The sequence below is a fragment of the Haplochromis burtoni genome, unplaced genomic scaffold (genome assembly GCF_018398535.1).
Source record: "Haplochromis burtoni strain Fernald_Lab_line unplaced genomic scaffold, NCSU_Asbu1 Contig_139, whole genome shotgun sequence".
NCBI lineage: Eukaryota > Metazoa > Chordata > Actinopteri > Cichliformes > Cichlidae > Haplochromis > Haplochromis burtoni.
In genome coordinates this window covers 1127549-1155106 of record NW_024582500.1, presented here as the reverse complement: position 1 = coordinate 1155106, position 27558 = coordinate 1127549, and the positions used below count along the sequence as shown (strand labels likewise).

Below are 27558 nucleotides of genomic sequence, written 5' to 3'. Positions count from 1 at the left end.
TGATGCACTAAAGTAGACATGACAATTAAAACAAAGTATTGATTGTCATTTCATAGTGTGTGTTTGAGGCGTGTATTTTTAATTTCCATAACCAATTTTTTTAACAGATATCAGTGGACAACATGCTGATCTTGAAGCATAGAAACAAAATATCAATCAGATACTAATACCAGTGTCAGTATCGATACTTGTACTGATACTTATAATTGGATCGATCTATCCACATCTGTGAGATATTTTACACCCACTATAGCAAACCTATATATATTATACTTATAAACGTTCCAACAAAAGATCTAATCGTTACATGTCAAGGGAGTGGTTTTGTGTGACAGTAGAAAAAGTCACCACAAGAGGGCAGCACGCAGATATTAATCTATGTGCGCTTCTTCCAGTCAGTCCTGCTGAACAGACCTGTTGTAGCGCACGATCTGATATCCTCGTGTTGGTGTTGTTCCCAGATCATCATACTAAATGTTGTTCCAGGATCAACATTGCAAGTGACCAATCAGAATGTTGTGACGTCATACTTTTGCGACTTCGGGAAAAACCGGCGTAAAACAAAAAACTGTACTTAAGCTGCGTGAAACCGCCTCTGTCCGCCGATCAACGGACCCTGACCCTAACCCTAACCGTAACCCTTTAATAAACAGTAAGCAGAATTGATATTGTCCTTGCAACATTGGAATTTCATAAATGCACGAATGGCTTGGCGCGCAAAAGAATAACGTCACAACAATGTGATTGGTCACTTGCAATGTTGAACCTGGAACAACATTTTCATGATGGTCTGGGAACAACACCAACACGAGGATATCAGATCATCCCTGTTGTAGTGGTCCAGCTTCATCAGCAGGAAATGTGGATTTAAAGGCATATTTTAGTTATGACGGCAGAGTAAGGTAAACACACATAGAAACTCAGTACCTGGCCACTTTATTAGGTAGTTTGCTGTTGCATGGTTAGACTCCCTGTTGCCATCAGCACTGGCTTGATTCTTTGTGGCACAGATTCAACAAGGAGCTGAAAACATTACTCTGTCAGCAGGTTGTTTATGATGTGACTCTCCCTCTCCACTACATCCCAAATATCCTCTACTGGACTGGGATCTGTTGACTGAGGAGGCCATGAAGTGGGGGAAAAAAATCCAAAGGACAAGTCGTGCAAGACAATAGAAAAAGTCACCACAAGATGGCAGCAAGCACAAAATGACATGTTCGGCTGTGTGTGTGTGTGTGTGTGCAGATTTGGTGGCATTAAGTGTAATATTTAAAACATGAAGATGGTTTATTTGAATCCAGAAGTTAATCTAATCTGAAGAACTCCAAAAACGACGACAAACACCAGAGATGTGAAAGCTCGCTCTGTCATAGAAAACTTTATTCCATGTTTTATAAATTAACACTTGAAATCATCATGTTGTCACGATGACAGACACAGACTTAACACATCCAGCATATAAATGAAAATCTCTGGCAAGAGCAGAAAAATGAGAGTGCACGTAGGGCTGATGTACAAAGGTGTTGTTTTGAGAGTTTTTTTAATGAAGAAAAAATTGGTTGAAGAGTCAAAACTTCCTTTTTAATCCGTTTTTATATTTCCGCTCCGCCTTCTCCGTATGACAGATTATTTAGAACATGTGAAAGACTTCATTTTGTGCCACGCTTCCTAAAAGAGCAATACACCTGAAATTGCATTTCTTTCTACATGCAGATATATCCACTTAAAATGAATCTGAGTTCTATTTTCAATAGAAACTATTTTCAATCAGTTTGGTGTGTAACAAGTATTAATGTCACACGATGCTTGGTTACATTTAAACTATGGCCTCTTACCTTACCCAATATAAGCTAGCTGTACCTTAGTTTAGTGTCAGGACTGTCACCTGACATGAAGTAAGCTTAAATAAATAATTTCTTATTTAGATTTATCCAGCTCCAGTTGGATAAACAGTAAAACAGTGAATGACAGTAAAATATTGTAATACAGCTTCTTAACTGAAATATTACTGCCTGTGTTGGTGTTTACTTCATCAGAGTGGGAGAAAAAAAAAAGCAGCAGAAACATCTGACATTTTACATCTGAATAAGTCAGAGGCCGTGGTGAGATTCCCCTGAGCGAGATGGCAGCAGCAGACGTGCATCTCGCTGGCCTGGATGCTGCATCTACGTGCATCGATCTGGAAAATGAGCAGTTAACACCTCTAAGTTACGACAAGGCAGGCGGCTGATCCGTTTGAGAAAATGGCTTAATTCAAACATACGCACTCGTGTCAAATATTGTGAAAAATAGTGATTATGATGATATTCAGTGTTTAAATATTATAGTTTAATATTTTCCTGTTGCAGTGTTTCTCTGTAAAGGAGAGGATTCAAAACATAGTGTCAACTCTGGGAAGGAGTTTTTCTTTGAGATATGCCTTTCCCAAAACAAATAGTTTTAACACAGTGCTGATCACTGTCAAGGGAAGAAAAGGAGAAATTAGAAAAGAAAACCTTCAAATGACTTCAAATAGAAACAGATCTGTACAGCACCAAATGCTCCTAGAGAGGAATGCAGACAGCGTGAGGAAAGCCAAGCGCACTTCTGATGCTCATAGTAAACCTCATTTAAGCTCGACTATCAGCTGTAAGGTTACAGAGGCTGTTTTGATTGCATGAATACTGCTCTTCAGTTTTGGATTAACAGAAAAGAGATCGATAAAACACTTTAAATGTCAACTAAGTAGTCTAACTACCAATGCATCGAGCAGTAAAGGTGGCACCACCGCTCTAAAAATCTCAAAGAGTCTTCCAGCTAATTGTTGAAGAGGATCCTCTCTGAACCCCCTCAAAAGGCCAGAGATGATCCTCCAAAGTGCTCAAAGAGTATATAAATCTTTTATCCTCCATGTGCTTTATATTCATGAGTCTGGGTTTTCCATGCACGCTGCTGAAAACGGTGCTTCTCACACATTACTGACATTCTCCAGCCCGTTGCGGCAGTCGTCGTCTGGCAGGATGAAGCGGATGTGCCGGCTCTTCTCCCAGCCGCGGCGGATCTGCCCGAGCCGGTGGCCCACGCAGGGCAGGAAGAGGGCCACGCGGCCCAGCAGCACCGCGAGGGGGAGAATGAGGACCAGGAGGAAGGTGGGAGGCATGTAGAAGTAGTACTGGGCCGAGAGGAAGGCGCGGTTCCAGCCGAAGATGAGGGTGTGGAGGGTAGCCATGGATAAGGCGCAGTAGCCGAGTGTGGACTGCAGGAGACAGAATAAAGGGGATAATACCTTTAATAAAATCTTACAACACTGATTGCATTTTTTTAGCTTCCTTGTGTTGACAATTAAAAAAATGCAATATTAAAATCGCTGTTTCCATCATAGATTTAAAAATGAGCTACATTTTAGTTAGCACACTTTCTAATCGAACTCTACTGGAAGTTTCTTCCTGTCAAAGGCGAATTTTTCCTCCCCAATGTTGCCAACTGCTTACTTATATGGTGGTCGTCTGACTGTTGGTGTTTTCTCTCTGTTATTGCAGGTCTTTACCTTACTTAATATAAAGCGCCTTGAAGCAAATGTTGTGATTTGGTGCTATATAAATAAACTTGAATTGAACATTTGCGTATACCTTTTAAAGGTATATACTGTATATACCTTTCAGCATTCATGGTGCCTTTACAGACGTCCAAGCTGCCAATCAAATAGGCACTGAAACACTGCCGTACCATCAGTCATGCAGGCTTTTGAACCGAGTGCTGATAAAAAGCCGGGTAGTTCTGCTTTGTATAAAAGAGCTTAGGTCCTGAGACAGCAGCAGCATTTCTGAATCATGTTAACATACGAGTTCCTCTTTGTTTGACAGAGCTTTAAAGTGTTTCTGAGCTCATGCATTCATTTCAATGACAGACACGTGTCTGTTTTATTGCAGTGCCTCCCGAGGGCCAAAGGATCACAGGCATTAATAAATGATTTGTCCCTCACATACAGAGACTCTGTAGATGATGAGATATTCAAGGACTTCATAAATTTATGTTAAGGGATATTATTCTAAATTATTCTTGTTCCACAATTCGTAGATGCAGTTTCTTCGCAGATTAATGACACTCTGCCAACCTTTACTTCTAATAAGCTGTTTTTAGTCGCACTCATGTTGATGACCTGTTGCCAGTGAACCTAATTAGTTGCAAAAAACATAATAGATTTATTGAAGCTGAAACTTTTTACAAGGGATATCCCTGAAATTTTAATATAATTCAATTCAAAAGCAAATACGTAAAAGAAAAAGAGTGGTGGGATGGTCGGCAACAAAGACTCATGTAGCAGTAAGGGTTAGGCACTAGAGGCTGTTTTTGACCGTAAAACTCATCGTGCAAGGGCAGACGGGAGGGTGAGGGGTCGTCAGAGAGCCAAAGCCAACAGCCAAAGGCGGCTGCAGGTTTCTGCTATGAATCCTTCCACAGGTTCAGCAACAGAAACAGTGCTCTCCAAGTGTTCCTGTAGTCAGCTCAGCTCGAGGCGAATTAAACACCAAGTGAGTTGCAATGGCAAGAGATGAATAATTTTCTATTTATATCATGTGACGTCCTGCAAACTTCAAAGTTTGCTTGAGTTTATCCTCACTGCTGAAAGCAATAACAAATTTATGGAAACATGCAGGTCAGGGTGGTCTTCATTCGGTGCTTAAACACACAAACACACATACTAAAAATTAAACCATAAAAAAACACATTATTTTTAAACCCAGAACATTTTATTTGCATTTGTGTCACCTAAAACAGTGATTACAAAGTGTGGCCAGCCCTGGTGGACTGTAACGGTACTGCAGGCAAGCCACGTTAATAACAAACAGTCCCGATCAAAAGATGTTTTCAATAAATTGCATGCTCAAAAATATGTTTTGTCTCACTCCCATTTCTTCTAGTTGCATGTGAAGCTCTACTTGGAACCTTGTTGAGATTCAACCATGCAAAATATAATTTTTTGCCATTTTTCAAGTGCTCTTAAACTTTTGATCGGGACTGAAAGTCAAAATTCCTTACGCATAGGTTTATTTGTTTGTTTTTTTGTGCGAAATTAACATAAAGGCTGCCATGATCCATTGTAACACTGTTATCTTACAGCTAATTTGCATCTGCAATCCCTTGGCAGGTTACATATTTACATACATTTATTTATTAAAAAAGGGAATTTAAACTGGTAATAGGAGGTGGTTAGCCTGAGATATTACTCATTACTATGACCTAAATTTACTGCTCTTATATTGAAGTTAGTGTCCCAGTGGCAGGTGGGTCACACATTGGGCTTAACAATTTGCATATGCCTGGGTAACAGCAGCAACTTATAAATGGACTGGTTTACATATAGCATTTTTCTGCTCTACCCGAGAACTCAGTGTACTTTACATCTAAAGCACCTAAAATATTAGCCAGCTGAGAACTGATATAGCAACTCAATGCCACCACAATTGACTATATAATCTATATAAATTAAACACCTAGATCACTCAACGGTTCCTTAACTGTCCAAGAGCGCCCACATTGAAGCAGAAACTAAAAATAGACCCCAAAAACAGGGTTCTGGATACTTTGACAGTTGCTAGCTCTGACAGTGTTTATGCATTAAAAAAAAAAAAAAAAGGAGAGAGAGAGAGAAAAAAAACAAAAAACAAAAACAAACTAATTGTGCACCCATGCTGTTGACAACAAGTCTAGAAGTGCTTTAATCGCACAAACTGTTGACATGTGACTAATCTGAAGGCCACCGAATTAAAGGAAGATGAAATGGGAAAAGTGGCACAAACTGGAGGCCATTGGGGGGGGGGGGGTTAAGGAGAGGAGGAAGTGTGTGTACAAACTGAGTCACAACCCTCCTAACGGCTTTGTCACAGCACAAGTTTAACAGCAAATCTGGGGCAGCTGCGGGACTGCAAACACTAAGAGTCAGTGTTTGTATATGTGTCTTACTGCCACACATTCACTATGTGGTGTAAGAGACACAGCGTGCATCTGTCTGCACATCAGAGTGACGCCTGTCTGTTCGTATGCGTGCGACTCAAACGTCCTGCCTGTCTCCAACGTCTTTGACCATCATCCTACAAGCACGGAGAACAAAACCATTTGACAGCACATGCTAGCATGAAGTATCTGGCTGAAGTATGTGTGGGTGCGTACCTGAACGAAGGTGAACTCCCTCCAGTTGACAGTGTTGGCCACTGAGGGCAGCGAGGTGACAGCCAGCAGAGAGAGCAGCCCGAGAGCCATGATGCCCACAGACAGGTACAGCTCCATCCTCCAAACTTCCTCCCCAACCCACGAATCTGGGTGGCCAGCATTCACCTGCGTAACAAGCAACATTGATAGACATGCAGTCAATGCAAGGGTAACAGCAACATATTCAAGAGCATGACAAAAATGTGAAACTGACAACTGCCTTTTCAGATCCTTTAACTCTCAAGTGCTAAAGAAGTGTTGAAGAAAAGCACTTAAAAACACGATGCAAACACCCTTCAACCATGTTCTGATTGCTGATGTTGCATAGTTTGTTCATTAGGGGGCGCTTTGTAACTTGCCACAAACAGAGCAACCAGCCTACCTGGGCAGATAATAACCGAGTAATCAATGACTATCTGTTATTATAAATAAATAAGGAGGTTTATGAATGTTTCGTGTGTTAGAGCCCTGACTTTAGCTCAGGAGATGAAGCTTAAGGTTACAAGGAAGATTACATCTTATTAAGATGCAGATGGTGTCACTTCTTTTGCATTTTCATTTCTTTGGTGAAGAGGACTCCTCGTCCAACAATAAAGCGTAGGCCTGATGTAAGATGCAGACACAAATTTAAATGTCCCCTCTTCAGCACAAAATGCCTATGAGTTCCCTTCTCCTCTGCCTTGGGCATATTTGGCTAGAGACTAGCACAAAGGGAGACGTCTTTCCTGGTCATTGTATTCAAATGTGATGGGGGAACATTGTTCCTTCCACAAACCGCACACCCACTGCTATGTATTTTAACAGATTAAATATAAGTTTACCAGAATACATCCGTTTGTTGGAAAATTTAATTACAGACTATGTATATTTATTCTGTCCTGTTTGTTAGACTCATGGAATGTCTGAACCGACACCTCTCTTCTTCTTCTTCATCATCTAACCTGTTCATAGGCCTTGTTGATCAGCTGGAAGCGGGCGGACTTCCTCATGGGAAGACACAGGCTATAAATCGCATGTAGAACTGCACACAGGAAGCTGCACAGTCCAAACTGCTTCCTCTGGATCAACCAATGGTCCAGCCAGTTAGGAAAGCGGTTGTACTTGGTGCCCCACCACAGCTGGAGGAAGGCGGCAATCAAACCGGGCAGGTAGACCAGTGATAACATCACCAAGGCGACACATGGGAAAGTGATATTCACAATCTCAATGGGCAACTTGTATAAATTGTTCTTCTTCGCAGTCACATAGGGATGCAAGACATCACGGACGGAGTTATACAGGTAGAAGAAGACAAAGAGGGCCAGAGCGCAGATGATGGGAGCGCGCCAAGATGGAAACAGATACAGCGGGAGGTTTTCGATCTCTAGTGAAGAGGAGAGGAGGCCCATGTCAACAGGGATGAAGCCCATCCTGAGGCAAAGCTGCATCACAGAGCTCTTGGCATTTTGATCATCACTGCAGAGGAAAACCTGGAGGAAAAGACGACATAAAGACAAACATGTTTAGAGGCTAGAAACTGATTTCATTTGAAACCGCATATACCACCAGACCTCCATGAATGCGTATAGTCTTAGAGTGGTGATGACGTCCCCTACCTGTCGGCTCCCATCCCGTGGTCCTGCCTGTAGCGTCCAGGCCGATATGGTATTAAACCCCTTGACCACATAACTCTCAGGAAATAGATCAGCCAGCTGTTGGGCATTGGAAGGCCCTTCTTGCTTGATTTGCAAACCGTTGCTGACATCCACGAGAGTCTTTCCAGCTAGTGCTGGCTTCAGGTGGACCAATGTAGAGTGGTGCTCAGGGTACACGGCAACAAAGAGCAAGTCTGCTTGGTTTGCAGCCTCCATCTGCGAGGTCACCTGACGGACAAAGACAGAAACGTTCACGCTCGATATCAAAACTTTCCCTTATATTTAGCTTGTTTCATTAGTTGATTTCCTAGTATTGTTAAATACAGCCTGGTCAAATATTAGTAAAACGTAGCATAGCACAGACCTCTGCCTACAGTATTTACACTAAGCATCTCCTTGACCCTAATACATATTTGGCTCTAAAAACATACCTCTGAACGCGACAGATAAATTGTATGTTTGAATTAAAACCCTGTAGCTCACCGCTGTCAGTCTCAGTCGAATGCTTTGCACAGTTCCCATTAACCACAAACTATGTTTACTGAAAACCACCATGAAAGAAAACCAAAAAAAACCCATCCAAAAAGCTTTATTGGGATTATTTGAATTTCAAACTCCAATAAGCCAGGAAGTCCTTTCTTGCAGCTTCCAAATGAATAAATAGGCAGTAATAATATATGCTATTACAGTTCTGTTTAAAACTCTTCACCAGACCTTCTTGTAGTTATTAAAAGCAGTCTTAAGCAAGAGTTCTCCAGATTTTCTGAATGTCTATCAAACCGTTTCTTTGGACACTGGTCGATGACATTATGAATTTAAAGAAGTTTAAAAAGCATCTGAATGGCAACAACTTCATTTGACAGCAATGATCCCAAACACAGTGCTAAACAATGCTTGAAAAGAGGAACATACAATTGAACACAACAGTCATGGTCTCGTGTCACGGTTTGGGTGAGACATGAGACCATGGCTAAATGGATCTACTGTAATTTTAGTCAGTGCTGTTTTTGGCAGTGCAACAATAACGTCTATGACAATCATGGAGTGTCTCCCCAGACCTCAACATTATTGAAGCAGTGTGGGATCACCTTGACAGTGAGCAGATGAAAAGGTAGCCAACATCCAAAGAAGAGCCTTGAAAGTCCTTAAAGAAGGCTATTTAAAGAAATGACAAGAAAGCTGCAGGGTTGTTTTTTGTTTTGTTTGTTTTGTTTTGTTTTGTTTGTTTTTTGGGGGGTTTTTGGGGGGGGAGGGTGTAGCATTACTAGGATGAATGTATGTGTGTGGTTTTTAAGTGTGCTTTGACCATGTATTAAACACTCCATGTGGCAAAGGAGTATATCATTACATACACATCTTACTTAAATTCCCAAGTGCTATTTCTGACCCTATATTCATACATGAGCTTTTAAGGCAACGTTAAAGGTTATTCAGCTGTTACACATTTTCATCACATGGCTTGACTCCAAAGAAGAATTGACCCTTAGATTTTTTTTTCCCCCTGTGGCTTCGAGGTGCCTATACTGAGCTGAAAACACACTAGTAAAAGGCTCCACACTGGTGACAGTAGTGGAAGTGGATCTAGTCAAATAGTGTGTGAGACCTAACATTGACATGAGACCATAACTCGAGCAATCTTATGGATTTTAGTCAGCAATTTTTTGGCAGAGCAACAATAAAGTTTACAACATAGCCCAACTCTAACTTCCAGATCCTATAAAAGACAGGTTGATTACTGAGCATGAATTCTAGGAGGCACTAACACTAAATTAGCGAAACAAATGATAAGGGGATATTGGACCTTGGTGCAGCCTTTCATCTCAATTTAAGCCAACCTTTTTCTGATTGGCTGCCCTTCACTAACAGAGGGGTTTTAACAGCAGCTGAGTGAGGCTTTCTGCTCTGACTACCAGAGTCACTCACACCCCATAAGAGTAAAGACAACTGTGTTAAAATGAGCCTTGAGAGAAGACTTAAATTGAAGCTGTTGGCTGAGAGGGATTACTTGAACGCATTTGATAGAAGCCATTGTAAGCATGTGAAAAACATAACAATAGCACTCTCTGTTCCTCATCCATATTTGTATGCCTGTGGTGAAGACACCTTAAAAAATGATTCAAGCTGCAGATGGGAACTTAATCAGGGGCTGACAAGAAGTCATCTTGTGGTGCAAATGTATTGTGGCGCAGGCTGATGGATTGACTGCTGTATGCTCCTCCCATACTGCCTCTCATCTTCTTCTCTCAATCAACTGAGATTATTTAGTAGCTATGTTTATGAGGTAAAGCAACAACATCCATTATCACTGCTGGGGGAAAAGTCAAAGGAATGTATAATTACCACCAGAGGGACGGAAACAAAAACACCAATTACACTGTGAGTGTGAACGTGAGTGTCAGTGTCGCTGCATATGTCACCTCCGCCTCTTCGGGGAACAGAGCCGTGAAGCGCGCGGGGGTTCGGCTGCCCACCACAACCTGATAGCCGGAGGCCACCAGCCTTCTGGCCAGAGAGCGGGAGAAGTCGCCGGTGCCCAGGATGCCAATCAACAGGGTGCTGGGCGTCATCATGGAGGCTTCAAGGTGTCTGGAGCCCCCAGCTCTTTCTCGGATTAAAGGCCTCGCCATATCATCAGGCATAGTGCACTGACAAACCAGCAGAGAGAGCAGCAGATGAGACCTAAAACAAACATGAATCTTAATAACAGAGTTACAACAGGTTGAATTTAACGGTAGCTTTCTAGCTGCACCTTTGCAGAGCACAGATGTCTAATACCCATTATCTGTGAATCTCAGCTGGCATGTCCTAGATCCACAACTCTGCACTATCAAAGCAAAGTTACTGTCCAAGAATAGCGTAAATGGATGTTATGGCAGCCCAAATATAGCAACTGCGAATTTTGCTGCTACTCCTGGACACGCTGACTAAAAAAAAATTAATTAAAAACAAAACAATCACAAACATTTAACCCAGGAAGCTTTCACTTTAATTATTTCAACTTTACTGAAACACGTTTGGCGCGTTTGATGGGATTATCTCACGCGGAAGGATTCGAGAAAAATATGAAAACACACTTTGAAGCACTTTAATAATCACCTAATGATCACAGTGATACATGCCGAATTTATTTTAAAAAGCCAATACTTCAGAGGCTGTCTCGATTAATGGTGTATCTTTTGCTAAAAGTGGTTCGGAGAACGATAAGAACTTAAACAGACTGAAATCCGCACAGACTCTGGCATGAAAACGGAAAAGAGGATAGAAAGCTACTTTGCTTGATGCCCTTGAGTCAACTCGGGGAAACTTTGTCTCCGAAGAAAGTTACACAAGCCAACGCAGGCAAAACGAAGACGAGCATTTTGGTAAAATAACAGCTTGTCTGACATAATACATCGTCTGTGAATACTTACAGGCACACTGTTTACTCGCGTGTAGGTGTTCAGGCTCCACGCTTCCACAGAGCTTTCTGTAAACTGGAGCCTTTCTTCCTGATAAGATGACGCGGGCGATAAAGCCACGCCCCCACGTGTGTAAGCGAGATAAAGCAGCGTAACGGGCTCCATGATATTTATTACACGTGTGATTTCTGCACTTAAAGGGGCGGGTTAACACCACAGTAAGCATGAGCACTGCACACAGTAAAGACAAAGTGGCTATTACTCCATTTCCATAATTAATAGGAAAACTTACGCGTTTTTCTCTTAATTATGACGTTTGACAAATGAAAAGTTTATCATCCTTAACAGGGGCGGGTCCAGAGGGGGTGTGTGCATGGGCTGGCACCACCCCCACTGGAATACAATATATTCTTCTGGTGCCCCCAGATTACTGCTATGGGGTCTTTAAGTGATGATGTGATGAATCCTGCTTCTGTGCACAAACTACTCTGCATTTAATAAGGCTGTTGTGTTTTTAACATGTTTTAGTGCTTGTATCTTGTTATACTTTGCACAGACCCGTTTGAAAACAAAGGGGGATCGCACTTTTCTCATATTGTGGATGGATTATCTCAGTTGTTCTCCCAACTGAAGTTTGGTCCGTTTATAGCATCCTGCCATACGATTGCATTTGCCCCTAACCTTCGGGAACCCTCACATTAACTTTTATCAAGTGGAAGAAGGTTGGCGTTCATCCTCCAGCTTCAGTGTTTGTTATGCTAGCATAGCTGTGTCACTGGCAATCATGTAGCACATTATTATAAACCAGCTAGCCAAACTTCAGTAACCTTACAAACGTCACTGCTGTTTACTTTCGTGTCTTCATTTATGTCAGAAGTGATAGCAGAGATGTACGTCTTAATTTGTTTTGGAAATTCCTCAGTCAGAATATGCTATATTATATTTAGATGGAAACTAGCAAGCTAACTTCCTGCTAACGTTTAACTCCGTTAAATTTCATAAATTTGGTTTTCATGGATGAATGGATGTTAAACTTAATTGTTACACCAGGTAGAGCAGCCACACTGATCATTTTATTACAGATGAAAGAATTTAGACAGTTTTAAACTCTCAGTGATGCCGCAGTGATCGTGTGATCTGCAGCGGAGTTTGGGCCCAGACACGGCTAATGACGTCAGACTTAAACACCAGACAGGGCTACAGAGCTGCAAATCTTAACGTTACTTTAGATTAGGGGTGTCAAATGTAAAATCAGCCAGGACGCCAAGCTGGCCCACTAAATGGCTTAGGAATATATGAAGGAGAGCATGGACTTTGGACTTTTAACTACATATAACTGTAATTTCATAAGTTTAAAATGTATTTTATTTACAGCGTTCTCCACTGATATAGACCTCTGTCATTGCCATTGCTATTCATACTATAACAACTAATCATGTAAGAGATAAACAACTAAATGACAGAAAACTTCCTGTTTTTTCACTATCAACTGTAAAACATTTATGTCACTCTGAAATTGCAGGTTTTTTCTTATTATTTTAATTTGACTTTAAATGAGGATTTAAATAACTTTAGACTGACAGAAAGGGGACTTTCACTGGTTTGGCCCACTAAAGAACAAAATGTGACCCATGATGTGAAATCGTTTTGACATCCCTGCTTTAGATAGTTTAAGCATATTTTGGTGCTGAAGAAATGAGTATTGTTACGTTACTTAAGTTGGATAATGATTTTTATTTCACGAAAAGCTCTTAATACCTGGTTTGTTACATTGCAAAACAGGTAATTACTATAAACAGTGTTTAAACTCTTGTGCAGTACCAGTTTTCACATAATACATTTAGGGGCAGGGTTGCACATGAGCCAAGGAAATGGAGTGGCCAGCCAAAAATGCATTTCTTTTTGTGCCATATATGCAATTATGTTCATAGGTTTATTGACAATGACACATTTTTGTATTTTATTGTCTGCACACCACTTCAGTGGATTGTAAATCAAGCAATCATGATGTGATTTAAGTGCAGACTTAAATTCAATTCAGGGATTTAGCAAGAGTATTACTTTACCTCCTTGTGAATTACATTAATTTTTACTTACAGTGCCCAATTAGCTGAACTTGCATTTGGTAGCTGTTCACTGTAACTCTCAACTTGAGTTCCAAATAAATATCAACGCCACACATATATACACATCCTCCTATCAGAAATGGCAAAATTCAAAGAGTGGCCAAATCATCAGTCTGTTCAATTTAATTTAATTTAATTTATATAGCACCAACTCACAGCATCAGTCACTTTTGTATTGTAAAAAGAAACTCCCATTTAACAGGAAGAAACCTAAATCAATAGGCCTAGAAGATCAAAGCAGAGATTTGCTTGCATGGTTAAGAAAAACGTCTTCGCATCGTTGAAACAAGTTGATAACAAACTTGTGGAGGTAATTTTGTCACTGTCAAAATCTACACTCAATCAATGCTTCAAGAATGGAACTATAGAGAGTTCATAGCACGGTGCAAATCACCGGTACACTCAGAAACAGGAAGGCCAGATAAGATTTTAAAAACATCTAAAAGAGCCAGCCAGGTTCTGGAAAAATGATGGGATGAGAAAACAGTATTTCACAGTAAAAATGCATGATGAAAACATGCTGCCAAAGCAACCCAACATTGTTAAGGGCAAAGAAATTGGATATTCCTCAGTGTCCAAATCAGACACCTGATCTCAATCCAATAGAACATGCTGTTCAATTATTAAGAACAAAACTGAATTTGATATACCTTTACTAGTCCCACCAGGGGAAATTTCATAAGGCTAAATTCAGACCAACAAACAAGCAGAAGCTGAAGGAGGCTGAAGTGAAGGCCCAGCAGAGCATCTCAAGGGGGGAAACACAGCATTTGGTCTTGTTCATGACTTCTGCATGTCAGGCATTCAATTGACTGCAAAGGGTTTTCATCCAAGCATTAAAACAGTGCTCATATTAGTTTGTTCAATTCATTTGGAGCCTTTGGAAATGGGGGATGATTATGTAACCGCAGTAAGGTTGTACTGGATTATGTGGAGCTTCAGGGAAAGAAACAAAGAAAGATACAACAGTGAATCATCAGGATAAATAACAGTAGGAGACATGCTGGGGGCAGAATATAACTAAAGAGCTGCTCTGGATAAAGAATTGACCACTTTGACATGTTACATGGTTTGCTGAAGCAGATAAGATTTAAACAACTCCCAGTTCAACAGTTCCCATTATCAGGGCCCCACTTCCTGAGCCAGTTATGGCAAATGAGCAGGCGCAGTATAATACAGTGATTATACTTCAGTGATTTCTCAGCGTTTCATTTTGTGCCACTGTTAGCTCAAAATTCGACTCTGTACAGTTTAGTGTTAATCAGTTAATACCCCGACAAGTTCTCCAACTTAACAATCATATTGGTTGACTAATGCCCAGATTTCCACTCTGTTTTATTAGGTCGGCCGTGTGACAGACTGGAAACCAGTCCAGGATCTACCTCGCCCTTCATTCTATGACAGGTGGGCACCTAAACTAAAGGTTAGAAACAGATCATAGTTTGGGTTAAAATAGCTTTTTTCAACATTAAAGCATTAGAAATGTCGTTTTTCTAGGATACCAGGGTGTAAAGTCCTCTCCCAACTCAAGGTGAAGACAACAGCACACATTATGAGGGGTTGTTTCCTGGGTGAGGACAGTTTATAATGTCTGACATTTAAGATGTAGATTGTAGATCGTTGTAAACAACTAAACATTAACAGCACACAGCTGAACAGCACCCCGGAAAACACAATAAACACTGCCCTGGTGACTACATGCTAGTCTTGTTGAACGCTATGTTAGGAATACAATGCAGGGGTACGTTTTGAGCACATAGTATGCTCAGTTTCAAGTCTGCTGACTGCTCTTCGTGTTCATTTACAAAACACAGAGAAGCCAACGGCGACAACGCTCAGCTTGAATCTTCGCAGCTAATGTGTGGCGACACAACAGCCTCGGCTATCCTTTATATACAGTCTATGTTCCAGCCTTACAGAAATGCTACTGTAGCTGCGGACTCAATTATAAAAATAATTTTAGGGGCTCATCCCAAACTGCCAGGTCTGCCTGATGAAGGAGTAGTAACAGTATATTAGATAGTGGCGCCTCACATTTTCCCTATTGCTATAAAATCGGAGTATTTGATACACTGGCCTTGGGATTAGAAGAGAAAAGCAAAAGCAAATCTGTGTTTAAAAGCTGCCTGACCGCAGGACACGCACTGTCAACATGACTTCATCATGTCTGCCTTTGCCACTTGCAAAAGGTTGAATCCCCGCGGCTCGCTGTGCTGCATCAGTGCCACCACACACAAACACACAGTCTTTCTCCCTCACCCTCACTCAGCTATGGCCTCTAGTTTGTTTATATCTTTAATATACAAGTATATGATGTTGAGATTTCGTAAATATGTATCGATTACTGGTGAATGCAGGGTATTCTGATCCAGTAGAGTGTTTACACATTTGTTAAAGGAAAAAATAGTACTCTTTTTATGGATTCTAATATTAAAAATTATAGCAAGTGCTACGAATTGCCTTGTCTATGTGGCTAAGTGAATGAAAGCATAGCAAAATTCATCACGAATCAAAAGGGCTTGGATGGGAGATATTGTGGCAGGCGACAAAAGGCAAGGTCACAAAAAGTTTGCCTGCAGGTGGACAGGTACAGCGATGCAATGTTAACATCTGACAAGACCTCAGTGTCCAAGTGCTGCAGGCAGGAAGGTGCTTCTATCAGAGCCATCAGGGGCAGAGGTGTCTCTAGTGCCCTTCACCGGGGATTGGGGTCACACGTTGAGACAGGAGCTGATGTTGCAGTTCTCCTCGCTGTCCTGTTGTGGTTCAGTTACAGGTTTCTCATGCACATTTGCAGTAACACGCTGCAACATTTTACTCTCAGTAAATACACCTTTTGGCTAATTAAAGCTTCGGACACGGCGTTAGCAGTTTTCTGAATTCCTTTTTTAATGCTGTAATAAAAACACAATATCTAATAGAGCTTTAAAAGTAATGCTTTACTGTAATCTGATTATTTTTTTCAAGTCCCCCGTAAGGGATTACTATTGCAAAATATGCAATTAGGTTAGTGTGACTTTCCCGTAACCACACTGCGTTACTGCGTTACTAAACCGTGATTTTGTTTGTGAGAGTGTCTCGTGACAATGACGTACGAGCGTGCAACGTCCATGGTAACAGATGTGTGCAGATCAACAATGGATAATATGAAGTGCGGGAGAGAGTACGACCATGCAGCATTTAAAGCGTGGACGTACTGACATTACTTTGAGTTTGATTACGTAAAAATTGCTAAAAACATTAGTGTTCGCTGTACACTCGGGCGACCGTGGCTCAGGGGGTTGGGAATCGCATCTGTAACCGGAAGGTTGCCGGTTTGATCCTTGGGCTGTCTGTCCTGGTCGTTGTGTCCTTGGGCAAGACACTTTACCCTACCGTCTACTGGTGTTGGCCAGAGGGGCCGATGGCGCGATATGGCAGCCTCGCCTCTGTCAGTCTGCCCCAGGGCAGCTGTGGCTACAACTGTAGCTGCCTCCACCAGTGTGTGAATGTGAGAGTGACTGAATAGTGGTATTGTAAAGCGCTTTGGGTGCCTTGAAAAGCGCTATATAAATCCAATCCATTATTATTATTATTACACTCGACGTGAGAAGAAAACTTCTTTCTACAGTGAAAAATTTAACTTCAAATCTGAGCAAGCATCGAGCTCGCTGCCACGGGAATTTGAAATTCACAGAGAAACCCCCGGATCCCCCCACTGACATAACCGCTGTGGCACCGGGCAAACCTCCACCTGCCCCACTCCTGCTAAACAGGTGGCAATAGATTTAAGAGCGACAGGACTCAGTGATGCTGAATCTTTGATTTTATTTATTTTTTGCTGTTTTACTTGTAAACACAAAAACGTATTTTATTTTATATGCTGCAATATGCAGAAAATAGGTTTAGTATAAGAAAGTGAGTAAAATGTATTTATATAGCACTTTTTAAGACAGGAAGCTATTACAAAGCACTTCACATGGGAATATAAAAGCATATCAAACAAAACAATAAAACTATACAAAGGAAGTATAAAAACATATCAAATAAAACAACATATTACACGTGATCATTACTCAAATGCCTGTCCAAACAGATGTGCTTTAAGCTGTTTTTTTAAAAGAAGCCACAGAGTCGATGGTGCATAGTTGGGAGGTAAACTCCCCCACTACGCAAAGTACTGGAGCTAGGGTTTGAAAAGTGCGATCCCCTTTTGTTTTCAAACGGGTCTGTGCAAATAGTCAGAAGACCACTATCAGTGGATCTAAGGATCCACTTTGGAGAGTAGGTTTGAAGAAGCTCAGTGACATAGGTGCGGCCTCACCTCGTAAAGACATAAATGTAAAAATGAGGATTTTAAACTGATATCTGTACCAAACCGGAAGCCAGTGCAAGGATTTGAAGATGGGAGTGATATGAGAGAATTTATTACTGTGGGTTAAAAGCCTTGCTGCTGCATTTTGGACCACTTGAAGACAATTTAAGGAAGCAATAGACAGACAGGAAAAGATTGCGTTACAATAGTCTAACAGGGAGGAGATGAAGGCATGGACAAGCATCTCCATTTCACCTTTGGAGACAATAGTCCTAAGTTCACCAGTATTTCTCAAATGAAAAAAAGCAGCAAGGGTCACAGACCTGATTTGAGCATCAAAAGACAGAGAGAGGAAATAATTTTGAAACTGCTAATGATACGGCCTAAAGGAAGAATATATAGTGAAAATAACAAGAGGCTTGTTATTTGTCATGTGGAGTCCTTGTGGGACTCCACATGACAATTTAGCTACATCTGACCGGAAGTTTCCAGCTGAAGCTAAAAGTGTTCCATCCGCCAGAAATGAGGTGAACCACGTTTAAATGTTAAGTCAAAGACTGTTGAATATAATTAAATTTTTGCTTTGTGCAATGTGCATGAAGTTAAAAGATTAAAACTAATAAAACAAGTTTTAAAAAGACACTTTTTCATTTGATTCAATTTTATATGATGGATTATGGAAGAAAAACGGAATTTGGTTGAAAGGTCTATTGCTTTATTACGTATTCAGGTTGTGTATCATGTTTTTAAAAAGTAACTAACTAATAATGTAACGAGTTACTTTTGAAAATAAGTAGTCAGTAAGGCAATGGGATTACTTTCTTGGAGAAGTAATCTGTAATTAGTAACTAAACACTATTTTCATGTGACTTAACCAACACTGTTCAGCACACAACAATGTCATTATAATTCAAGGGAGTTAGTTTATGTGAATCACTAATAAGACCAAGCTGGAAAATAAAATGCCAAACACTGTAGTTCCTCTGATGGCCACTGGAGGCAGGCTACAAAGGTGAGTCAAACAGACCCCCATGTTAAAATGCCCAACTTACCCAGCGACAGACTTAGGAAGCTTGTGTGAGATGTGTTTAGAAGCCCAGTTGATTCAGATTTTTTAAAAATATATTTTTAGTACAAAGCCATTAACTTATGATGAGACTTTAAGATAGCGGCAGGTGTGACAGGTGGAATGGCTGTTAGCTCGCTGGACGTCTATTAATTGGCTCTGAAATGAATCTTTAGACATTGTTTGTGCTGCTGGTTCCTTCTGTATTTTTAATGGAATCATCTGACACATACGTTGCTTTGTGGTACAACCACCGCCACCCCAATCCCCCAAAACAAACAAGCAAACAAGTAAAAAAAACAAAAACAATAAAGAGCAATAAAGTTTGTGCTTCTTCAAAAAAAAACAACTCCTTTCCAGGTTTTCGGACTTATTCCTGCAGCACTCTGTACGCAGATTTCCCTTTGAAACCACGGGAGTCATCACCTGCTGGCCCTTAGAAAGAAGTCAGGACTTTATTTAGTTGTTTCCATCTTCTATATACAGTCTATGATCAAAAATAAAACAGATTTTAAACACCGTGTTCTACAGTTTTGTAGAGGTTTAGCAATTCAACAAAATTATTAAGTATAGAATTTCCTTTGTAGGAAAATAGAGACCAAATTAAAAGTATTAAAAACTGTGCTGAACTGATTTAAAAATAAGATATAAAATTATGCTGTTAATACTTGTGTATTAACATGTGGGTTTTTTTTTAACTTATGGTAAATTGTATACACGATAAACAAAGATGTCAGAACCTACAAGTCAGCTCTTTCTATCTTACACATATTTTGTCATTCATATTCCTCATTTATAAGATTTCCATTTGAGTATGATAACTAGGTGAATATTCCATAGATGTCAGTCTAACCCTGAACAGATCTCTGGAGATGTTATAGATGCATTTCCAGTTATGAGAAGATTACTTCTTTATTTGCGTGTGTTTCATTATCTAAGCTGATCTCTCAGAGTTACCACATGTTTTGCTTTGTTGAAATTTCTGTATGGTATTATATTGGTTTACTGTCTTCCCTGATTACACCCAATTTAGACAGGAACCTAATAATGCGTCCCCTCCTTTGTCTCAATGTATGGCTCATGTGCGCGACACAGCTGTGGTCTAACATGATTAGAAGCATGGCAGCGCTTCAGGGCAGTATATTCTCAGAAGCCGCAGTGCCTAATGTGGACAGTGTGTCCTGCATGGCTCACCATGGCCTGAGGATACAGTTCACTGTACTAATCCTGGGTAAAGGTCATTTCTGCAGTCGGGGATCACATTGTGCTCTGTGCGCCTTCATGCATACTTAATATAAGAGTTTTCTTTTGTTATTAATTACTTCCTGTTTCCTTTCAGTTAGAGGAAAACACAAAATGTCAGCTTTGCCAGGACAGTCACGTCCACAAATTTTAACCCCAATTTCATTTATGATTTCACCTTCAGATAAGAAAAACCCAGCCGGACCAATGTTCGGGGTAGTCGGAGCTGAGCTGAGCACAAGCTGGAATTGCTTGGAGGGTGAGGCAGCACAAGGGCTTCGGCTAAGCCTCGTCTTCAGCCTCTGAAGATTTCTCCACATTGCCTTGAGCTTTAAAGCCTCTGTCGTGGATGAGAGGCCCGTGCTCCAATTCCAGGTGCTTAGCTCCGCTGACCTGCTGTTTTGAAGTGTTCCAGGGCCTGAGCTTGAAAAGGAAATCAATAGATGCTTTTTATTTTCAGTGAGCATGGGTCCTCTTTATTGAGTCTCTCAAAAGCTTGCAAGTCTTAACAAACAACCAGTTTGTCTTATTAGTCTTATTTCCACTGACGAGCTCATAAAGCACATAGTAAGCGGAGGCCAGCAGCCTCAGCGGGGAGATATTAAGAGAGGCTGTTGAGGCATTTAAGACAAATCTGTATGCAATAGAGTAATGATTGCCCATGCACGTCAAGAATTTTAATTTGCCAGACAATCTAAATCTAAATTCAAGGCCCGTGGTGCTCGATGTGAAGCAAGACATCAAATGTGTCCCTGCAGCCACGGGGAGCTTATTGCTGAAGGTGTCGACAGCAGTTAGACATCTCTGGTCCACATCCTGCATATATTAGCTGACCCCCCTACCACCACCCCGCACCACTCTGCTTTCTGTGCTCCACTTCCCGTGTGTGTGTGTGTGTGTGTGTGTGTGTGTGTGTGTCTGTAAAGTGACCGATGCAACCATGATGTCAGTCACATGACGTCACCATTGCAAACCTGCCCTCAGCCATCTGATGTGACTTTGAAAGATCTCCTCGTGGTCTGAGTCAAATATTTGGTCATGAGTTTAGCTGCTCTTCATTAAATTTGACTTTAGTCTAAAAAAAACAAAACAACAACAACAAATATATAAATAAATAAGAAGTAACCTGCGTCTTTAATGCATTTAACTACAGATTAATTAACTACTTCATGTATTTATGACGATTAGTGCAAAATCCAGCATCTGTGCAGACAGACTGCATGAAGCCAAAGCGAGTAAAAAAACAAAACATTTTTAAAAGCTCATAGGAGACAATTCAAGCCCCCAAACTTTCCACTAATTTGTCTCAACAGAAGAATAAATCTATTTTAGAAATCCTCATTTCCATCAAGGGAATGAATGAATACATTTTCCCCTGTAATTTATTCCACCTACATAAAGAAAATTTGTAAACAAATATGCAGTCATGTGGCTTTTTAAGGCGGTGTATGTACGCATGGATTGAAGCAGTCTGCTACAAGACTGCGAGATGCAAACACTGCCAGTCGTTGACATTTTGAATAACATCTGTGCAACTTTATATGGCTGGTCCTTTTTGTCAGGTCACCGAAAACTAAATAGAGCATTTCCTGTTACACCTGCAGAAATGAAAGCTCTTTTAAACTGTATCCGATGTTGGTGATATTATAATTTGAAAGTTAAAAAAAATGAAGAGAATCAAAACTGCCTATTAAGACCTCCTTCTGCTGTAAACATGACTATCACTAGACATGAAGTTTTCATTTCTTTGCTGATAGAAGGGGTTCAAAAAGTCTAAAAGAAGCATTTTAGATCTAAGTTCTAAGGGGTTTGATTTCAGTAAAATGCCTTAAAATAATGAATTAAATGAAATTTCCCCGTCTTACATGGTAAGTATGCTGTACTTTTTGGGGCTCAGGCTATATTATGTTGTGGATTGATCTTTCTTCTTTACATCTTTCTTTAATATTTATTATGTTGAAGTGTATGACAGATGTTCTCATATTCAACTTTTATTTGATCATATTTTATTTGTGATCACGACTGTTATTATTTACTTACACAATCATTTTATCTCCTTTCCTTTAAAATAACTGATGTTATGCAATACTTAAAATGACTCATTGATTACCTAAAATTACTGACACGTTACTTAAAAATGCTTTTAGACTGCTTGAATTGACTTACATTGTAATTATTTCTTTGTTTCCTGTATAGACCTGACTTGTTACCCTACGTTTAAGTATTTGTAGGTTAATATAATTATACTGTAAATTCATATAAATACTAAAACTGAGAGAAATTACACCCTCAGTCAAGAGGCCATATTATAAAGTGTTATAATACATAACTCTGGGAATAGGCAAAAAAGTGGACCAAATCACTTTGAGCTTTAGTGCTTTAGATCAATAATTGGCAAAAGAGCTTCTAGTGCATATTATTTACAGCACACCCCTCTGTACTGTAGCTGAGGTAGCAGTGTAATATAAAGATAAAGTAATGGAGATAACTTTTGTTAAAAAAAAAACAAAAAAAGGAGAGTACTGTACAGAAACACTCTGTTAAAAGTCCAAGTAATGCATTTCATTTTCCCAGGGTAATATTCAGTGTGTAAGGACCTCATTCTGGTAGAGCTGACACTAATTTAACTAAGTGAATTACTGCTCGGTGGCTTATTAACATGGATTATTTACTGATTAGATTCAGTTCAGATTTATCTATCATATACGTGGCGTCAAATCAGTACAACAGTGGCCTCGTGGTGCTTTGACCCTACTGTACCTGCTGTATTCGACATTTAGTGTAATACATCTGCAAAGTTAAAAGTAACGCTCCAGCAAATATTTATTTCGACCACTGAAAGTAATCACCTCTGAACTTTATTTAAGTACAATTACACACCACGTGACCTTCAGTGAGTTGCGCGCCTTAACTTCTTGATGCGTCTTAACGGCGCAGTGCAGCCTCGTGGTTCTCACTCGCATCACTAAGCGCTGTAAACATCGTTTGCATCGCTCAGTTTTCTTCTCTAATCTCGATATTACTCGTTCATCGGTCAGTAGAAAAGAGTTTTAATTTGAAGGCCACATCCTCTGTCTTCCGGTCTCATCCTTTCTAACTCTGACAGCTGGAGGCATCTGTCCGCGCGCACCCAGCCAGCCAGACAAGACGCGCACCCTCTCTCCGGTCATATCCGCTGCCCACGGGCTAGAAGACTCCAATTAGAAAAGCAGGAGCGAGTTACGCGCACTTACTGAACTTCACCTGTTTTGGTTTTTCTCTTCTTGGACCCCCACTCTGTCCTCTGTCACGATTCCTCCCCAGAGCCGCTCCTCGGGTTTTTTATCTTCCATTGGTCCCCGAACGGCGCGGAGGAAGTGGTCCGTGGTGTTTCTGGTGACCGCCGTCGCGATGGTTTTGTTAGTTCTCGCCATCGCTGTCCCATTACTGCTGATCCGCACCTCTAAAACCACCGCTCATTACTATGAGATGATGGGCACTTGTCGGATGGTTTGCGACCCGTACAGTCCCAAACCGGGAGGCGCCACGGCCATGGAGGTGATCCAGAACCTGAACGGGGCGGCTCCGCTGCCGCCAATGGCGCAAGGGAGCCGCGGGGAGCCAGGGAGACCGGGTAAACCTGGACCCAGGGGCCCACCGGGCGAACCGGGACCCCCTGGCCCCAGGGGCCCACCGGGAGAGCGCGGCGACGTAAAACTATCCTTCCCTGCGCTGACCGGAGGTGCGGGGGGTGACAACGGCGAGACAGAGGTAGCCAACGCCACTGCGAGCGGTTTCAGGATCGCTTTCTACGTCGGTCTGAAAAATCCGCACGAAGGATATGAGGTGTTAAAGTTTGACGACGTGATTACAAACTTGGGGAACCATTACGATCCGAGCACCGGGAAGTTCACCTGCCATGTGTCCGGGATCTATTTCTTCACTTATCATGTGCTGATGCGAGGAGGAGACGGGACGAGCATGTGGGCCGACCTGTGCAAGAACGGGCAGGTAGGAGGGTAGCTTCAGACGGGAAAAGCGGGAGCACTAACAGTTTATAAAGTAAATTCATAACTATTCAAGTTTATGTAGATATACATAAAATGGCTTTTTTCCTCGTGCCGAAACACATATTTTACGCACCAAAAGTGCACACGGAGGTAGAGGACTCCAAACGAATTGTGGAAGCAGATATATCTTTATTGTTTTTAGCATAACACCAGCGGTATTTCTAGTTCTCTATAAGCCTGTCTGTGCGCTCTGTTTGATGGTAGCGCTCATGCGTAAATCCCATTTAGATGAGACAGCTTCAGTTGGATGTGGGGTCAGACAGGAGGGTTGACATCATTAGTTCAGGGTTCAGTTCAGACTTAGGGCCAAATTTTGCTCTATTCTATTTTCCTCCACGTTTTTTTTAACCTGACGTCCCCTTAACCTCACACTTGGTAGCTAAAAGTTGGAATCTATCCATTTTACGCACCACTGCTGCTTCCCTTTGCCTCTCAGGTATATGTGAACTTTTCTGCTTAGTCCTATTTCAGTGTTCGTTACAGGAACTCTTTCTCTCTCTTTCTCTTTAACCAGGTTCGAGCCAGTGCCATAGCTCAGGATGCAGACCAGAACTATGACTACGCCAGCAACAGTGCTGTACTGCATTTGGACTCTGGAGATGAGATCTACGTCAAGCTTGACGGCGGCAAAGCTCATGGAGGAAATAATAACAAATACAGCACCTTCTCTGGCTTTATCTTATACCCAGACTAATCACGCTGCAGCACATCCTTGGACAGTCACTGAATATAGTTTACAGTAAAGAATATGATCAACTTGGTTTCTGTTCTTTTGAATAGGTGCAACATTAGTGGCTTTATCTGCAACTTGTTGTTCTGTTACTTCAGTCAAAGATCCTTTTTGTATATTTATTTGAACTTAAGTTCACCTGGAGGTTGCTGTCATTAGTGCGTGTGTGATACCTTAGTGTAAAGAAACAAATGCTCCAGATAATTTAGAGCATCCCTGGGAGAAAATATTACCTGAGCTCCTTTCTGAAATGCTATGGAGGCAACAGGTCTGAAGACGTAAAGCTAACAACTGGATGCTTACAGGCTGAGAGGGTCTTCTGAAGCCACATGTGTGTTAAAAGTATGCAGTATTTCGAAGGCAATATGAAGAAATCAAGATGTAAACTGAAGGTCGGATAAGCAGTTTTCAGAGTATAAATTAGCCAGTAATGTTTGCCCTTGTGGCCTGTCAATAGCAGCAGTGAAAACATTCATGGCAAAATCAATCCATTCAGTGAGTTCTGACCTTTCAGGGAGCTGGAGGGGGAAAAGAAAGAAGCTGTTGTCGTTTTATTGTACTGTCCAGCTATATTTAACTTCCTCTAATAGATTATGAGCAAAACTCAAAAATCATAGTTTGTGGAAAGTTAAAGGGGATATCTCATGTTAATTTCCAGTTCCATATTTTAGTCTTGCATTCAAGTAGAGTAGATTTGCATGAGTCACAGTTAAAACCAATTCTTATTTATCAAATATTGGGCCTTAATGCAGCCTCTCAGTTTATCCTCTGTTTGAAAAAAATCACTTTACCTACTTTCCAACTCCCCTTAAGACACCTTTCTTCTGGTTTGTGTGCCTGTGATGGTCATATTAGGAACATCCTTTCTGTAGGATATCATACCAATCCAAGAATAGAGCAAACTGGCAGAAATAAAGCATTTAGAGTAATCTGAAGTCCAAAGTGTAAATTTCGGCTCACTTGAACAAGTTTAGCACACTTACAACAAAAAAGTTATTTTATTGACTGAGCTTTCCCACTAGCTAGCTATAGCTATCAGTTAGCACGCTCAGAAGTTTATAAATATACTTTCCCCAAATTCATTAAAATTATTTGTTGAATAAAATTATGCATAACCACAAAAGAATATTACGTCCATAAAAGGCAAAGGGCCCAGATGAAATATAAAGATTTTTTGACTGAGTTATGCTAACACATCCCTGGCTAGCTAGCATAACTGTAGCTAGCCCACCAGATAAAACAGTTTACCCATACTTCTGTTCATGTAGGTCTAAGTTGTGAGTAGTTTCTACAAGTTTCTAAAGTGACAAAAACGGTTCCACCAAACCAGGTGCTTGGGATCATACTGACACACTGTTATTTACTTCTGTCCTTATTTCTTTTCCCCCATTGCTAACAATCAAGCACATCACCACCAGTATGCATGGGTAATTGGAGCAGCAACTTAAAAGTAAGGTGTATATTTTTTTCATATCCATCTTTAAACAATAATAAGGCATCAATATCCATGACAAAACTTTTTTTTTCTTGGTGTATTAAACCATCGCGTTAACATTGGCTTTCAAATGTGGTTTCAGTGTAAGTGATGGAGGAACTAAATACAAAGTGTAAAGCAAAATGTCATGTTCAGGAGTCGTTTACCTGTTTGTGCTTTAATTTTCCATTCAAGAGTAGCACAGAAAGATGTTAAAGAGACAGACGAATGAAGTGTGGTACTAAAAGAGTGCAAATTTTGGAGGAGATGTTGCGATTGTGTGGCTATGGAACGCTGCCACGGATGTATCCAATAATGTTTAGCTGGGACAGGAGGAAATATTAAACGAATTTCTTTATTCATATGAGCATTGTTTTAAGATAGTCTTGAAAAAAAATATTAATCCTTAAAATGGGACTGCAGTACATTTAACTCTTCAGTCAGTGGAAACTGCCAGAGCTTAAAGACATGGAAGACATTCACTGTGACAAGGAAATCTGTGGTGCTTTGAATAGTGTCCAGCGTCTTACAAAGTAACTAATCACCACACGTGAAAGATACACATGGATGTCTCACGTCATTACTGAATCTGTTCTGTTCTCCTCTCACTGACATCAATAAATACTGTTTGACAAAAAGTTTGGTTTGTCTGAGTATCTGTGACCGAGCGACTCCTGGTGAGGACAAGCACATTTCAAAATGCAGATGCAGAAGGGTGAGAGGAGAATGTAAATCTAAGGAAGAAGCAGATGGAATTTGTGTTGAGTTGTTTCACGGCAAACGTAGGTGGAACTGTCATCTGTCTCCTAACGACTTTTGGCGTTTCCGGTTCAATTTTGCACCACAGCTCTGAAATATTTCTGCATACGTTTTGTTTCACACTGGTCTCAAAAACCGTCGCCTGCCTGAATGCATTGCATTGCACTGTAGCCTATAAAGCAGCCTCTCTACAATGTGTCCCTCGGGTTCCAGGTGCCTCTCTAAATGTCCTTTGCTCTGCTGTGGCTTGGAGACATTTTTAGTCAGTGAGCTTGGACACAGGAAGTCTGCTCTCTGGCGTTTTCTACTGCAAACCACTGAAGCTGTAATTATCCAGAAAGGTTACGGTGAGTTCTTTGCATTTTACCACATTAGTCATATTTTGTTTTCTATTTTGGTGTGCTGAATTGATCAATAATTCTTATTTTCATATTCAGAATATATTTGAATAAATAATATCAGTCATGATATTGGTACTGGCATTTTTAACTTTGTTTTTGACATTTTCTTAACCATCTATCGAAATTAGGATCATGGGTGTCTTTGACATTCACAGACTATATAATGACCAGATGACACGTACCCATGACATGTACC

The 27558-nt window shown here is 40.7% G+C and overlaps 2 protein-coding genes across 3 annotated transcripts; one reads left to right on the top strand and one right to left on the bottom strand.

Moving 5' to 3' along the window:
• Nucleotides 1–951: 951 nt before the first annotated feature.
• On the bottom strand, nucleotides 952–11320 carry LOC102312439 (metalloreductase STEAP3). Of its 2 annotated transcripts, none has more exons than XM_005933942.3 (7): nucleotides 11234–11320; nucleotides 10241–10502; nucleotides 7785–8051; nucleotides 7131–7658; nucleotides 6151–6315; nucleotides 2963–3235; nucleotides 952–2179 (listed from the first exon to the last, which is right to left on the bottom strand). In XM_005933942.3, exons 2-7 carry the CDS (start codon nucleotides 10460–10462, stop codon nucleotides 2033–2035), a joined length of 1602 nt encoding a protein of 533 aa, XP_005934004.1. In that variant the 5' UTR covers nucleotides 10463–10502; nucleotides 11234–11320; the 3' UTR covers nucleotides 952–2032. The 2 variants fall into 2 exon arrangements, with proteins under 2 accessions (XP_005934004.1, XP_005934005.1); XM_005933943.3 differs by having other exon boundaries at nucleotides 10241–10468; nucleotides 11234–11308.
• Nucleotides 11321–22900: 11580 nt separating this feature from the next.
• On the top strand, nucleotides 22901–26942 carry LOC102312135 (complement C1q-like protein 2). Its single transcript, XM_005933941.3, has 2 exons — nucleotides 22901–23939; nucleotides 24513–26942. Exons 1-2 carry the CDS (start codon nucleotides 23340–23342, stop codon nucleotides 24690–24692), a joined length of 780 nt encoding a protein of 259 aa, XP_005934003.1. The 5' UTR covers nucleotides 22901–23339; the 3' UTR covers nucleotides 24693–26942.
• Nucleotides 26943–27558: the final 616 nt, after the last annotated feature.

Coding starts and splice junctions, on each gene's coding strand:
- LOC102312439 (XM_005933942.3), bottom strand. CDS start 10,462: ATGCCTGATGATATGGCGAGGCCTTTAATCCGAGAAAGAGCTGGGGGC. Junction 7,659..7,784: donor CACGGGATGGGAGCCGACAG/GTAGGGGACGTC, acceptor CTTTTCCTCCAG/GTTTTCCTCTGCAGTGATGA. Junction 3,236..6,150: donor GGGAGTTCACCTTCGTTCAG/GTACGCACCCAC, acceptor TGTCTCCTGCAG/TCCACACTCGGCTACTGCGC.
- LOC102312135 (XM_005933941.3), top strand. CDS start 23,340: ATGGTTTTGTTAGTTCTCGCCATCGCTGTCCCATTACTGCTGATCCGC. Junction 23,940..24,512: donor ACCTGTGCAAGAACGGGCAG/GTAGGAGGGTAG, acceptor CTCTTTAACCAG/GTTCGAGCCAGTGCCATAGC.